A 16,309-nucleotide genomic window follows, 5' to 3' on the forward strand; every position below is an offset into this window, starting at 1 on the left:
GTGTTGTATTTACGTAACTTAGATGTATTGATATTACAAATAGAGAGAGAGTGAGGGCGGTAGAGAAAGAGTGAGGGCGGTAGAGAAAGAGTGAGGGCGGTAGAGAAAGAGAGAGGGCGGTAGAGAAAGAGTGAGGGCGGTAGAGAAAGAGTGGTAGAGTGATAGTGTTAAATGTTGTAAGAAACCATGGAGAAGACATTTAGAGTCGAAGCGTAACCACTGCCCTTCTCACAGAAATAGCATGTTTTATGTAATTTCCAACTCACGTGGATAGCAGGAACACATTTGAAAGGTTGCTTCTGCAATAAAAGAGAAACTATTTGTTTCCCACTCAGTGCCACGTCAAAACATGCAAACAAGTCCCCTAAAAAGACAAGATAAAACTCAGGAAACGACGAAGGTGCCCTCCCCGCGCCCAACCAAATGGTGGTTCAGTTTAATGAGGCACAGTCAGGAGTTGGAAGTGAGTGCCGCCGCTTCTTGCTTCCGAGTCTCCGGGTTGTGAGAGTCCACAAGGCAGCCGAAGTTGATTTCCGAGAGAGTGAGAGCGAATGAATCTCGGCATAGCGTGGCGGGGGAGCGGCGTTCCTTTGAAGTCGGAAGGGTGAGAGGGGACGAGCATATGGGGTGTGAGCAATAACGAAAGTAAGAGGGGGAGCAGGAAGTGATGCGTGGCGGGGGAGCAGGGGAGCGGCGTTCCTTTGAAGTCGGAAGGGTGAGAGGGAACGAGCATATGGGGTGTGAGCAATAACGAAAGTAAGAGGGGGAGCAGGAAGTGAGGCCGAGCGCGCGCTGGTGAAGCTTCGCGCTTGAATTCCTCACATGCACTGGGTGTAATACACACTCCAAAACCACCTTGGTAGGATTTGCTGGTGGCCCTCTATGTCTCACTAGCAATGTGCAAGCGCATTGGCAGGCAGAGACCTAAAAAAGCATTTAAAACAGACAAAAAACCCCATGGCACACTGCCTGCTCACCGTTCTGTGGGCATTTAGTTACAGCACAGCAGGCCAAGAATTCTCCCTGTGTGCCTCCCTTCATTGAAACGGTGAAATAAATAAATGAAATACCAGCTTTTGTAAAGCGCACAGCTACCTCCAGAGGGGTGTCCCAGCGCTGGGGGCCCTCGGGAAGATTAACCGAGCTATTGCCTAGTGTCACATGGTGCTGGGCTAACCTGTCGTCAGCCCCGGGGATCGAACTCACGGTTCCAGAGACAGGCACCCTGGCCGCTGCGCCACACCTTATCCACGACCATATGAGGTCTCCAGCTGTACATTGCAACTTTTTTTTCAGGGCCCAAGTTCCACTGTGCCCACCAACATAATAGTATTCCTGGCAGACACGCCTATTTAATGCGAGTCAGTACCCATACTGCCTCAGTGCCCACTGGGACATTACAAAGAACCTTGCCTGGGGCACTGCATGTAGTTTTTCATGTAATCAAAGATCGAATTCATGCCATAGTCTTCCAAATTCAACCACCAGTTTGGAAGATAGCTCCTCCTACACACCATTGTATTAAAACAGCATTTTTTTTTAAGTTTCTTGACGCACTTCATCCGGGTTCACTCGCATATGGTTACTAGGCAGCTCCACGTGGTTATGGACACAGTGTACTTGTCCTGAGTTTTTAATTAACCAAACAATACATTCTAGGACTGGTACACTTCCGCGGATTTGTTTATAACAAATTTAAAAAGCAGTTTATGAGATCATAAGACTTGTTCCGTCCCCTTGCACTGATCGAATCACTCTGGCCAACACTGGACACCCATAACCCCAAGATGCCCATGGCGACCAAAGTATTTCTGAGAGGTTGGGGTGGATTGGCTAGCCATTGGAAAACCACACTAAAAGCTTTATATTCCCCACCATCAAAAATGTGCATTTACAGTCCATAGAAGTCGCCCATAAATTCTGTGTGAGATCCAAATGCAATTTGTAGACCTAGGATGACTAGCGAAAAAAGTATTTTTTTTTTTATCAAGAATGATCATTAAAATGTTGTGGCCCCATTACGAGCTGCAGGAAAACACGGGTTACAAACTGGACTTCTCTTCCTGCACACAGAGTGCTGACATTAAATCAGAGGATGGGAGATTTGGAAGCTCGCCATCTTAAAAACGCGCCCATTACTGTTTACAAAATATTGAGAGGAACTCTTTGGACTTCTAATGGAAGTTTCTAGAACGCCGCCCTCCATTTTGTTCCAGTTTGTCCAACGTCACTGAGTGCAGGCATGTATTTGCCAGGGACAAAACCGCTTGGGTCTGTGGAAAATGCACATTTGAGTGATAGTGGAGAACAAACATCTCACCTGTTTGCCTGCTAACGCGGCATGCAAATTCTGCTCGCCGAGCTGGGGAAAAGAGCTGCCCCCACCCCGGAGCGAGGAGGCATGGAAATCAGTCAAGCGTTTGACGCCACCAGGCACCGGCGGATAAGGCCGGCATCGGAAAGATTTGTAGGGAAATGAGAACACGCTAAATATTTTTACTGATGCTAAGGGCACTTATGCCATGGACGAGCTACAGTCCCCGCACAGGCAGGCAGCGCTCTGTGCGAGACAAAAAGTGCCGCCCGCAGCTCAGCTCAGAAGCCAGCGGCCGCTGGAGTTAAACCCCGGCGGGCCGAACAGCCAGACCGGTTGTCTTTAATCCACTGCCAGACACTCCCTGCCCCGTTTTCTTGCACTTGCAGGTTCCGGCTTTCTGTTCGAGACGCTCTTGCCCTCTTTCTTTTTCCATCTTTCCACTCTGTTTTGTTTCCCTCTCTTGCACACCGTAAATATCTGGATGTGGAAAAAACAGGTGCACTGCTCAAATAAAACACTTTACACAGGGTATGCATAATTCCTGCCACTGCACTACTAGAAGAAGTCACCATATAATGGACAGTCTCCCTCATAGGGGGTGGTCGTATGCTGCTGTTTCCTACCCAGCAAGCAGACTTATTAGGTTGTGCCCTCACTCCTATAATCACTCTTGCCACTATAGGATCTATAATTGAACTGATTCTGTGTGTGGTCAATCTGTTATTGGAGGCGTCAACAGCCATCTCCTTGGTGTTTCGCGACCTTGCGAATCACGGGGGACCTTGCGCCGAGTGACTTGCAGCAGGAATGATGGGGCTATTCTGGTTTGAGCTGGCCAACATGAGAAAAACTCACCGCCAACAAAAATCCAGAGTGACTCAGGCGTGCGTGTTACTGCATCAGGAGTATGTGTAGGGTACTTCTGCCAACCGTAGAGTTTTGCCATTTGTGGCATAGGAGTCGAGTTGTATGCTGGCACAGAGGGGCGGCGTGGTGCATTGTGGGCTTGATTTGTGTTGTTGCACTGCATTTACCGCATACTTTCATTCCTCCAGCTGTGACTGGCTCTTTGCAGTTTTCGGCTGATTATCTCATTAGATACTCATATCACATTTAGAGAAAGGAAGGATTTAGACACCACACTTCCTCCTGGGCCACACAATTATCCTTTGTCCCGCGGGTGCTCCTGACCATTCGGCTCTTCGAGCAGGCAGAAACATGTCAGCACTTTCAAAGGATTAATATTCAGAAATGTGTTTATTCACATTTTATCATACCTGAGGTAGCACAGGAAAAGAGATATAGCTTTGGTATACCTTAAAGTATTTTTTAATATTAACTGGATCTCTGTACTGTCCCGGAAAAGAATATATCTAAAGATCTCCCCCGTTGGGGTTGAGTCGGCCGTGGTAGTACCATCTTACCAGGGTGGGATGAGGTACCCAACTGTGAAAGCATGGCACGTTACCTGGGTGAGACCACCTCACCCAAAACATTTTTTGATCCAAAGGGGGTCCTGTAATTTAGGAATAGGCGTTACTGTCAATAGATTCCCCACACCCGTGATGTATGAGCTCACTTGATACACCTGCTCTACGTGAGTTATACAGAAACTTAGACTCCACAGCATTGCCAAGAACCCCACATTTAGGGATATTCTCCCTACTGAAGAAGGAAAAGTATCCTGAAACACAAGTCTAGAGATACCCAGCACTGGTTGCAACAACGGAGAGTACGAAAGACTCGCCTGAAGTGAGTGGTAACATGCACTCCATTTACCACAATGCATTGGGGCTAATTGTGTACTGGTATGCCAGGCACTGTGTTCCCGCCACCCTTTTGTAATGGGGCATTAAATACGTAGGACGATGTGGTTAAGACTGGGTGGCGGTGATCTGGTTGGAACCACCCAAGAAGGGAAATACACCCGATGAAAAGCTTGTGACTTCAAGCTGGGTTTAGGGGCGTTGGCTCCTTGCGGACGACCAGCGAGTGCCATCTCAGTTCAACGGTTTAATTACCCATTTCAGGTCCGAGGGGAAAAAAGTCCTCACATCTATCCGGCCGTAGGCTTCTAAGCAGAGCTTTGGACTCCGGCAAGTATTCTTTTACAAATTAAGCACGGCACCCATCCATGAAACTCAGCACATTACTTCTAAGACCAGAGTTAATGTACTGAGACAACTTCAAAAAAAAAAAAAAACACACACACTTCTAAACTACACATTAAACATAGTCTCGGATAAACATGTAGACTAAAATGACAAACGCACACAATTGTTTGATGGCATAATCAGGTCGGAATAAACATTTTTTTTTTAAAAAAAAAGGACCCAACTAGAAATGTGCTAGGTTGCCAATATTAGCGGTGAGCTCTATACATTTAAAAAAAAACCCACAAAAAAATAAAAATAAAAACACACAAGTAGTCATAAACTGGGATAGTGGAGCATGATTTCTCCAAAAAGGATTAAAATTGAGGGGGGGGGGGGGGAAATTAAGACTATGGCTAAATCAAAGTCTTAAGAATTAGTAAGACAACCGCCTGACTACGAAAGAAGACCCAAGCAGACATTTTATTAAATTGCCAAATGCGAACCATTGTCATAATCTCAGCCATTCTGCGGAACTTCCAAACTACGAATCATAAGCTAGCAGCAAGTACCAGCCTGCGCCCAGCATCCGTCGCCACACCCTGAACACACATTCTGGGAAGGAATGTGGTACATGGACACCTGTGACTAAATAGTAGAAATACATATAGATTGGACAATGACCCCAAACAGAAGACCCTTTATTTTCACCTACAAAAACCTCTCCACAAAGCATGGCGCCAACAACCTCCATGTGGGAAAATCCCTTGGAAGAATCCAGCCAGTATTGCCAAGACAATGAAACCATGTACAAATATTTCAGCATCTTGTTCCTGCATTGACCAGTTAACCTCCAATCATAAGACTGAAAAAAATACTAAACATACAGACTCAAGACCCACAGTTCAACTGAACCCACAGAAGATGATCTCTCAAATAAGAGGCCGGGGTCCAATATGGACTTAAAATCAAACACTCATTCATATAGCGCCTCGAAGCTTGCAGTCTCGTCTCACTCGCGACCCAGGGGAACGGCCAACAAAAATCTGATCCCGTAGGACCCACCATAAAGAACAACCGGAGGGGGGCAGTGCACCTCCTGAAGCTCAATTGGTCATGTCTGGGAATAGAACTTGCCTTGGCCAAGTCAGAACGGTATATTTAGATATCTGTCTGTCCTATCGTTCTCCTACGCTTATTCCTAACTTTCCAATCCAAGATCCTAGCCTCAAAACTATAGCCAGCAAAGGGTGATCCGCGTAGTTTACCCACACTTTGCATTACCAGAGGTGGTAAACTCATATAACAAAGTTTTGTTGTATGGATATAAAAAAAAAAACACAAAAATACAATAAAAAATAAATAAATAAAGCAGCATGCGAACAATAAAAGAAAGAAAAGTCTGTATGGAAGATGCGCGAAGGGTGCTGATGGGGGAGCGGGGATACATGCCAGGCAGTTAACAATAGAAAGGTGAAACTAGGTGTGCCAGGCTGGGGGGGGGGGGGGGGCATTTTACCTATGTACACATATTTATAGAGTACGCAATTAGCAATTGCAGATGGGCAGGCGGACACTGCCCACGACGGGTGCCAGCTGTTCTCTGAGTGCCTATTATGATAGAGAGAAGTGGCGATCGCCCTACCTAGGAGGCCTGCCCATTACCAGTCTGGCCCCAACCCGTCTTAGCTCGGATCCGCATCTTGGCAGGAAGCTTCGATAGCCCCCCTGAAACAGCGCTGGGGGGAGGCTAATTCCACTCATGCAGTACACGTGGTGGTGGTGGGGCTGTACACAGCTGGATCCCCACTTAACTCACACCCCTGGCCCGGCTCGTGAACAGCCGGGACACGAGCCCCACCGCCAGCTTGGGTGCCCAAAGCGCGCGCACTGTGCCCAATCTGGCCCTAAAGGGCAGCGACGGAGCGAGTTAATCATTAAACTATTAACAGGGGCCGCAGGGAGTGGTCAATGAGGCGGACAGACGAGAGGGCCACAGGGAGTGGTCACTGAGGCGGAGAGAACAGGGGCCGCAGAGAGAGAGGTCAATTAGGCGGACAGAACAGGGAGCGGTCACCGAGACGGACTGAACATGGGCCGCAGGGAGTGGTAAGGCAGGCGGATAGAGGAGGGGCTACAGGGAGAGAGAGGTCACGCAGGCGGACAGAACAGGGATGGTCAGTCAGGCGGATAGACTCGTCATAGGATCCAATATGGAACCTTCATCAGCGCCAAGAAGCCGAACTAAACAGTTATAATTAAAAGAAGTGACAATTCGCTCTGTGCATTTAGTCGATAAACCAGAGTAGATCGGACCCGAGACCTCGAAAACCATAAGGTTGCAAACATGGCTGACAATCCCCAAGGGGTCAAATGAAAGAGCCAGGCAGCGAGTCACAGTCCCCGGTTCAAGTACCAGCAGGCAGGAGATGCCACATCACATATGAAGTGTGCCAACGTGGAGCAAAACGAGTTGGCTCCGCGAGTGATCGGCTGGAGAGAGAAAGCCAGGAGAGGGAGCCATTACTAACGGTCGACAGAGCACATTTTGGGAGAAGAGGAACAAAATAATCGGGGTTAGCAAGGTAAAAGAGCAGGAAATACCGGAATAATGTTAGTTCGAGGCGAGGGAAAAGATATGTGAGAAAATGAAATGAGAAGTAACAGCAGATATATATCCCACAAAAATAATGAAATAGAAGGAAAAAAACGAATTAATAAATCCGATCTATTGGAGAATATGAGGAGACAGAAGCAGCTCTCATGGAAGGAGAAAAGTAAGCCGGGGGGGGGGGGGGTGAGGCGAAGGATTGGGGGGTGGCTGACAAGGAGGCAGAAATTAGCTTTTTCATTAGAATGGACATGCATCCCACCCATCGCCTTGCCATAGAAACTCTTATACATTCACTCACTCGTCCCAAAAACGCCGCCCCCCGAAAGTGTGTCGGGAAAAATCGGCACCAACAGCTACGTCACTCACCCAGACTGAGCAGAACCAGGAGCGCTAAATGGGCCACTCGGGGCCTTCGAGGCGCCATCCTATGGGGTTGCAGGTGGTACCCCCTGATGTCCTCGGCTTACGGTACACTCGGAGCGGTCTGCCTCGACCCCCGACGCTCTCTCCTTGGGGTACAGCCGATCCCAGAAGCGTCTCTCCTTAGGGTACAGACGGATCCGCGCGCCTTGAAGCCCAAGCAGTGACCGCTGAACGCCCCCCCTTGTAATGCCGACCACGATCTGAATTTGGGGGTCTTTTCTTTTTGGGGCTACAGACGCTCAAGTATCCGTTATTTTCCGGCAGCTGTTGGCCTCAGATCCTGGACCTCGAATGGCCCCTCCCGGCCCAAGACTCCTTTATACGGCCCACCTGGCTGTGCACCTTACCTGAGGAGGTGGGGGTTGGCCCCGCCCCTGGCGCGCTCGGATTGGCTGGCCTGGAGCGGGCGTGTACGACACCTGTGCTTCTTTTCTGGGGAGCGAATGAAGGGAAGGCTTCACCGATACACGTATGTGTGTATATTTGTGCACGTGTGTGCCTTGGAGGAGACGGGCGAGGGCATATCGGAGAGGTGCTATTTTTAGACCACTTAGTTGGGACACGCTTTGCCTGGCAGTGCGTGCCACGGCTGTACGATCTGAAGAGTGGTACTGCTATTCAATAATGCATATGAGCATGCACTTTTGTGTTTTAAGATTAGTAGGAAAACCTTGATGATGTTAAAATAATCCCACGTGTCCTTGCGAATTGTTTTGGCAGATCAAGTGCCGTCCGCGTCAAAAATCACCGCAAACCTGAGGTGGTAAACCCATACAACAAAGTGTTGTTGTATGGATATAAAATCACAAAAATACAATAAAAAAAAACGCAGCATGCGAACAAAAAAAAACAAGCATTTACAATGCAACGGTTTCCCCTTTGCAAAAGTTAGAGCTATGTGTTGGTTTTGAAAACAGATAAATAAATGGCATTGTCATTTACAATGCCAATAGCTTAATCTCTCGCAAATGCCACACACAGACCCACACACACAGCCCCACACACACACAGAGCCACACACACACACACACAGAGCCAAACACAAACACATAGACCCACACACACACACACAGACCCACACACACTCAGACCCCCATACACACACACAGAGCCCCCCACACACAGAGCCCTCCCCACACACACACAGACCAACACACACAGAGCCCCCCACACACACAGAGCCCCCCCCCCACACAAACAGCCATCCACACACACACAGAGCCAAACACAGACCCCCCCCACACACACAGAGCCCCACACACACACAGAGCCAAACACAGACCCCCCACACACACACAGAGCCCCACACACACACAGAGCCCCCCACACACACAGAGCCCCACACACACACAGAGCCCCCCCCCCCACACACACACACACAGGCGTGTGAGCTGTCATGGTTCTCGAGGGCCTGCTGTGCGGCAAGTGGTACAATCCCCTGCAGCTCTACGGAGCACTCCAAACCTTTGGCAAGACTAGACGGACAACTGTGGATCAACCTCATTTGTCTGACACCGAACGCAGCCAAAATGGCGTCTCTAGAAAATGAAGACTTGACCAACTCTTCATTTCTTCAGCTTCCGGTCTCGAAGTATCTTCGGCACGTAAGGCTAAGACCAGTTCTTCAACTAAACCATTTTGTGCTATTTTTAAGTTCATGAAAATCTTAAAACAACTAAAAAGATTATGAGCTGGTAATTCAACAACAGATTGGTATGGCTTCCAGATTTGGAGCTTCAGAAGTACATTTTAACTGGCCTATATCCTGTTTTTCCATCCAGTGCCTGCTTGAGTCCAACCTTTTACGCTAGATCTCCAGCTCTGCCAAACTTTAAGGGGCCTGTAACTCTTGTAGATCAATGGTATAATTGCACAAACTCGATATCACGGGCAATGGGAACAGAGTCGTTATCATGCTACTCTCCATATAGTCCCATCGGTGCTTTGACAGGGGGAGTAGGTGTTATATAAATGCAATTACAATACAATACGGTAAGTTCCTCTATGCATCATCGACGATCAACTTAACGTTGACATCTTGAGGTAAGCTGCATAATGTGAATGGTGCAGAGATGCTACCAAAGACGTAAATCGGAACACTCTCCTGTGTTGGTTAGTACAGAGATGCCATTGGAGACACCAAGTACATGCGGCTGCCCCTTTCGAGCAATGCTCTGACCAATGCGCTACTTAAGACAGTGGAGTAAGGCAGATTTTTTTAAAGAAATCTGAATGTAATCAAATATTCAGGGTTAACAGGCTAAAACTGTAGCGTGAAGATATGGGTGTGCCATGTAACTCAGGCCAAAATGATAAAAGTGGGAAATAAAGATGAGGGAATAAGTGGGGAGACTCTGAAATAATTGAAAGGAGACACTCTAAAAAAGTTTAAATAAGTAAATAAAGTAAGTTAATAAATACATATTAAAATACCCAAATACATTATGTCAAAGTATATTTTTATATAACTTTAAAATGTTTGCAATAGTTATTGATTATTTTGGAGATCTGTGTAGAATTATAAAGTTTTTGAATAAAATCATTTAACCGAATGACATTTTTTATGTAAGTTATTATGTAATATATTAGAAACATTAAGCAAGTTGGGTAAATTTGATGATCATTGGGGGACACCACCGGATAGCACTGAAGAAGAGGTAGAATGCTCTTGTCAACTCGCCATTACGTAATGTGAAATTATCTAACCTAAAGTTGGCCAACTACCTGGATTACACAATTAAATTTGATTCATAAACTGCAGAAAATACCAAAGAACGCTGCCAAATGTCTGTATTTGTCAATTCTAGAACTCCGATTGCCAAGTCTTGAGAGTAAAATGTAAAATAAATGTAAATCCAGTATTTGTAAAGCGCGCAGATACCCATGGGTGTCCCGGCGCTGGGGGCCGTTGGGAAGATTAAGCGAGCTATTACCCAGAGTTACATGGTGCTGGGCAGACTCCTGCCACCTGTGCCGGGGATCGAACCGTGATCCCCAGTGTCCGGCGTCAGTCGCCCTGGCTGTTGCGCCACATCTCTTTAGATCCTGCATAGGATTTAGAAAACATTTTAAAACTCTTTTCATTGCAAAAATTGGAACACAGTTGCAAACTCATATCAAGGCTGCAATCAAAAAATATATTCAAGACCAGTGGAATTATGCAGCAGGGTTGGAGCAAATTATGTAGCCGTTTGACTAAATTATGCAGCAATTACAGACAAATTATGTGGCATAATGTCGCTCATTTTGTAATAGTATAATATTACTATTTTTTTCATTTTGACACTTGGTAATGCTATCTTTGCAAATGTTTCACCGTATTAGTACTACTTCAACACCCAAATACAGCAATAAGCATCTGAGAGTTGATTGGTCAACCTATGCAAAGGGCCTTCATGTTTTTTGTTATCATCTGCAAATTATACAGCAGATTCTGCTGCAAATCTACACCTATGCTGAAGAAGCTGAGGTGGCAGAGATGCATAGTCCCAGTGGCCTTGAACATATTCCATCGATCCCTCTGATCCGCCACCAACCATCAGCTCTGACGCTTCACAAAGGTCTATGAAAACTTTGCACCTTTGGTCATTTGCAAAGTTTTCTGCTTTGAGAAATCCGCGTGAAACTCTAAATGAGGACTTTTTCAACAACTTTTGTTGCATATTTCCAAAACAAACAGAAAAAAATGTTCTGCAGAGTTGTAATTTTCACAAAACAGTTAGTTTTTCCTTTCAAGTATGTTTCCCAGCATAGATATGTCACAAATATGCAGGAAGCATGAACCACTCCGCACATCTAGTTCCCAAGGGCTGTGCTCTAGTACAGTGGTTCCCAAACTTTTGACTCCTGAGGACCCCCATTGAGTCACCACTGGAAGCCGGGGACCCCCAAGCAATTTGTATGGGTTAAATTTCAAATATTAAAACAGTAATTCGAAAAAAATACACACGTGTGCATACAAAACAAATAGTCAAAGTACTAAGGATTTTGGGGCCAGATGTACGACCACTTCATTTAGCGCCTCGCAATTGGCGACACATGGCAAGTGGCAAATTGTGAGTTGCTAAATGAAATGTACAACAGTGTGTTTAACACTGTTTGGGATTCCCAATGGGGTCGCAAATTGTGAGGTTCATTAATATTAATGAGCCTCTCGCAATTTGCGAGCCCATCGGGAATGCCAGCCCTCCAAGGTATGGTGGCCTGCTGGGCTCTGCAGGCCACCATGTCTGGGACTGCTTTTGAATAAAGCAGTTTTAAAAAGAAAATGTATCCCATTTTCCATGCATTTAAAGAAAAAGGAAATTAAACATTTTCGTTTCATTTTCTAAGGGCAGGCAGAGGTTCCTGGGACCACTGCCTGCCCTTAAAAAATTATTTTGCATGTATTTGCAAAGGGGAAGGGGTCCCCTGAGAACCCCTTCCCATCTTCCCATTTGCAAATGCATTACCATCTAATTGAAGTAGGTGGTAATTGCGAATGTTTTGCGACCGCAAAACATTTGTACATGGTTTTGAGACTTGCTATTTAGAAGGAAATGCCCCTTCCAAATAGCAAGTTTCAAAACGTATTTAGCGAGTCGCAAACAAATTGCGACCCGCGAAATAGGCAATGTACATGGCCCAATAGGTTTTTGCATGCGCAAACGGGTTCGCGAACCCGTTCGCACATATAAAAACGGATCATACATCTTGCCCTAAGTATTTTATATTGAAGTAATAGCCCCTCTGTCACATGCATTTCATTTGTTTTATAGCATCTCTCATACCATTGTAGGATGCGAGAGCACTTTACATCACACACATATAGAGACATTGAATCATACATGTAAATCAGTGTGTATATAAAATGTTTAAAGAGTGCTTGGTCTGGAAAAGCACAAACACAGGATTCAGAACATAACACGCTGGCTAGCACTTACTTTAACTTAAAAAATGTATTTCCATAATGAATAACTGGGGAAAACATACGTTACTAACTAGTACCATGCAGTTTGCAAGCAGCTCTTTGATGACAGTTTATAGGTCCCTCTGCTACATTACAATTGACACTTGTGAAGTGAACAGTAACGAAAGAATCTTTGTGACAAAAGCAGTAACCACGAACCTATGCACATAAAATACTGCGTTTTAAAATGCATGTTACACGTTCTTTGCAGTAGGCACATTAACCCTCTGTGCTACATTAGTTAAGTCAAAGCTGCCACTAAACAAAATTCTCCTCACACTCCAGCAGGTACATTAATCACTGGCATGATCTTGACACTTTTATTGTTGCTGGAAAGCTGCTAATTATACTAGAAACTTTTTGGTGCTTTTAAAACTGTTGCCTACGGACCCCCAGGGAATGTGTCACGGACCCCTGGGGGTCCACGGACCCCAGTTTGGGAAACACTGCTCTAGTACAGTGAACAGTTTGGTCCTGGCCGATTGACTCAAAGTTCGAGATAAAGAGACATTAGGGGTCCCATTCCCCCAAAAAATTGTAGGTGAAGAGATTTACCCCTAAATTAAAACGCATTTTTACACTTTTTTGCAAAACACAAAACAGTCCCAGTAATAGTACACCTGGAAAGCTGCGCCAGCAAACGATTCCACTTTTCGAAACCAATCTGTGGATTTGTAGAGCGCTCCTTGTCACCCGTGAGGGTGTCGAGGCGCTGCCTGGTGTGAGTATTCATACTTATTGCCTTTTATTCTCTATGGAGACTCAAACAAGTATGAAGGTACACAAATTTACACAGATAACCAGGCTTTGCTCAACCCACTTCCCATACATGCACACGACACATCTGTAGATTTCTCAACACTCCTGACAAGTAATTTCGCAGTCGTAAAACCATTTACGCCTTGTCATGATTCTGTTTGTAAATACGTAGTTGTATGCCCGTAAGTGTTTTCGTGAATCTAGCACTATCCTGTTACAGTGATGAAAGGGGGTCTTTAGCAACACACACACACACACCATCAGGGATTTCCGCTACAAACGCTTTTATTGCGTTAATTACGCCTGCAATCCTTCCAATTGCCACACACAGTTTCCAATCCGGTTTCTATTCCTTTTTGCAGCTCCGCGCTTCCTCCCCGCCCTGGTCTCTTTCGTAAGATGTCGCACCTCTGAAAGTCACGGCCTTGTTTCTCAACAGCGCCCGAGGTCACGAGCCGAGATAAGGCCGACCGCAGTGCCACAGCGGCCTTTATCGCTCCCGCCACTCCCTCGGATTCCGATGATGTACGGGTGACGAGCGAATGAGGCGGAATATAACACGGGGCTCGTGATCCAGCGAGGGAGGGGCACCAAAGGCCCACAGAAGCATGCCGCTGTGACGTCAGAAAGGGGACTTCACTGGGCTGGAAGGGTAATGTTTCCTGTGATGTCATATAGCAGTGCTTAATTTGTACAATAATAAGTGCCGGGGCTCTCGTAAGGAGGCCACTGCAGCTTGCACCACACATTGCCCTGTCATGCTTCTAATGAAAGTACCATGGGATACAAAAGGGGATGAATCAAACACTCACCCCCAGTCAACTGATCTGGGTTTAATTCATCACCATTCTTTAGCTCACTTCACCCCAGTTCAGACATGGTCATATGCAAATCAGTCTAACCCTGTGCCTCATGGGAACAGTCCAGCCCGAACTGCCAAAGGCATGTCTTCCCTGGACTGGAAACAAGCATCCTGGGACCAGTATCTGGCATTTCAGCCGTCATCAGCCAGGCTATCTGAGCAAGGGACTCACGTCTGAGCATACCCTGCCAACTTAGGGCGAACAAAGGGATACCAAAGGTTGATGATGGACGGAGCGTTTGAGCAAATCAAACACTCACCCCCAGACAACTGATCTGGGTTTAATCCATCACCATCTTTAGCTCACTCCGCCACCCCAGTTCAGACATGGCCATATGCAAATCAGTCTGACCCTGTGCCTCATGGGAACAGTCCAGCCCGAACTGCCATGTCATGTCTTCCCTGGACCGGAAACAAGCTTCCTAGGACCGGTTTCGGATTCATAACCCTCATCAGCCAGGCTATCTTGAAACCAGTGGCAAAGTGAGCAAGGGACTCACATCTGAGCATACCCTTCCAACTTAGGTTCAGACATGGCCATATGAAAATCAGTCTGAGGGTATGCTTAAGGTAGAGGGATTGTAGACTTACAGACGATGCTGCCTGTGACGACTTAAGATATAGACACTGTAGCCTCATGGACGATACAGCCAGGGATGATCTACTGGAGAGGCACAGTCACTTTATAGACAATGCCATCTGGATTAAATTCATGGAGAAGGACTGTAGACTTATAGACGATGCTGCCTATGATGGCTTAAGGTAGAGGGACTGTAGACTTAGACTTATAGACAATGCCGCCTGTAATGGCTTAAGGGAAAGGCACTGTGAATATAAAGCACAATGCTGCCCGACATGTATGAATGGGGTCTTCACAAGCTGCACTGTGCGGTCCTTTGTGATGTCACAAGATGGCTCCAATAGGCACACAGCTAGGGTGCTGTGATGTCATAAAAGGGAATTCTCTCAATGCTGAGTACAATGCTGTCTGTGATGTTTTAAGAGAGAGATATCGTAGAAGTACAGCACAGTGCTGCTAATGATAACTTTAGGTTTTGAGACGTAGTGTGACATAATTCACCAGATGGCCACTTTAAGAGAGCGGTAATCTAGTCATCCATTGTACAAACCCGCTTTTTATACTGCAATCCTGCTTGTGAAGTCGTAAGGAAGGGAATAAATAGATATGCAGTTCAGAGCTATCTGTGATGTCATATATGTGAGCACAATTTGTTTGTAGTGTTCACTATGCAAATGGTCACTCAGGGCCAGTAGAAGTGGCCTCTGATGACTTTCATAAAATTGCCCAGTGAGAGGATTTGGGTGTATTATATGGTACAGCTATGCAGCCTTACCTTGGAATACACTCGTAAAAACTGTCATACGTCCTGCCAGGCTTGTTTGCACAACCTTAAGTTCAACCCTGGGTTACTATGGCTTTGAGCAGCAAGATCTGAAGAAAGGGGGAGGAGCCAAGCCAGCGACCAAGATGGTCGTGTAGAGACTCGGCTCCGCCGACCTCCGCTCCTGGGTGATATATCCTGATAATTATCCTGTCCGAAACCATCACCCCCTGCTTTGTGAGAGTAATCGACGACCTTACCTGCCCCCCTGGAGCGCCTCTGTGATTCGAGTACTGAGATGTGCCATTTCAAAGTCTAGGGCCTGGTCAGGACAGAAGCCGGGACCTCGAGTAGACGAAAAGGCCGACCTCCAATGCAACAACACCGAGGTGGTCGGCCCCGGCCCGACGGTGGAGGTTGGCGTCCAAGAAATTTTGCAGCTTCCGTCGCCCCTGCCGGGAGGATCGTGGCAAGGGGCGTGGAACACGGGCGAATGAGAAACAGGAGCTGCATTCGGCTCAACCCTCGGGCTAACAGCCTTAAAGTACCGACGCTGTGTGTTTTGTTACACACGATCCCCTATTTTGACGAAACGGTAACCGATTACTTACGGTACCGTCCTCCAACCACACGCAAACATCCCGATTAGGACCGGGACGGAATTATCACCGGTCTCCCGATAACGCTTCTTGATCATTCAGATCAGCCCTGAAGATTCACAGCCACATGCTGTGATGAAACACATGTAGGCTAGAGTGACATACACAGTGATTCTGAAGAAAGAACACTGTTGAACAATAAAATACATTGTGAAAGACTTATGCGTGTATGATCTATCCCATCACTTTAATCATTTGACCGTTTGAAGTTTGATACCTGATTGGATACACAAAGTGTGCTCTGGATTGTTGTCCATTTACATTAGAGAGAGGTCTCTGAACTTCTTCTCT

At 46.4% G+C, this 16,309-nt stretch overlaps 1 protein-coding gene across 1 annotated transcript in view; it reads right to left on the reverse strand.

Moving 5' to 3' along the window:
- Window positions 1-7,760, reverse strand: part of MUC1 (mucin 1, cell surface associated) — a 51,985-nt gene extending 44,225 nt beyond the window's left edge. The window contains exon 1 of the mRNA XM_086947389.1: window positions 7,391-7,760. Within this exon, the coding sequence (XP_086803515.1) occupies window positions 7,391-7,448 (58 nt within the window). The 5' untranslated portion in view covers window positions 7,449-7,760. The remainder of the gene's footprint in view (window positions 1-7,390) is intronic.
- Window positions 7,761-16,309: the final 8,549 nt, after the last annotated feature.

The sequence above is a fragment of the Lissotriton vulgaris genome, chromosome 12, assembly GCF_964263255.1.
Source record: "Lissotriton vulgaris chromosome 12, aLisVul1.2, whole genome shotgun sequence".
Lineage (NCBI taxonomy): Eukaryota > Metazoa > Chordata > Amphibia > Caudata > Salamandridae > Lissotriton > Lissotriton vulgaris.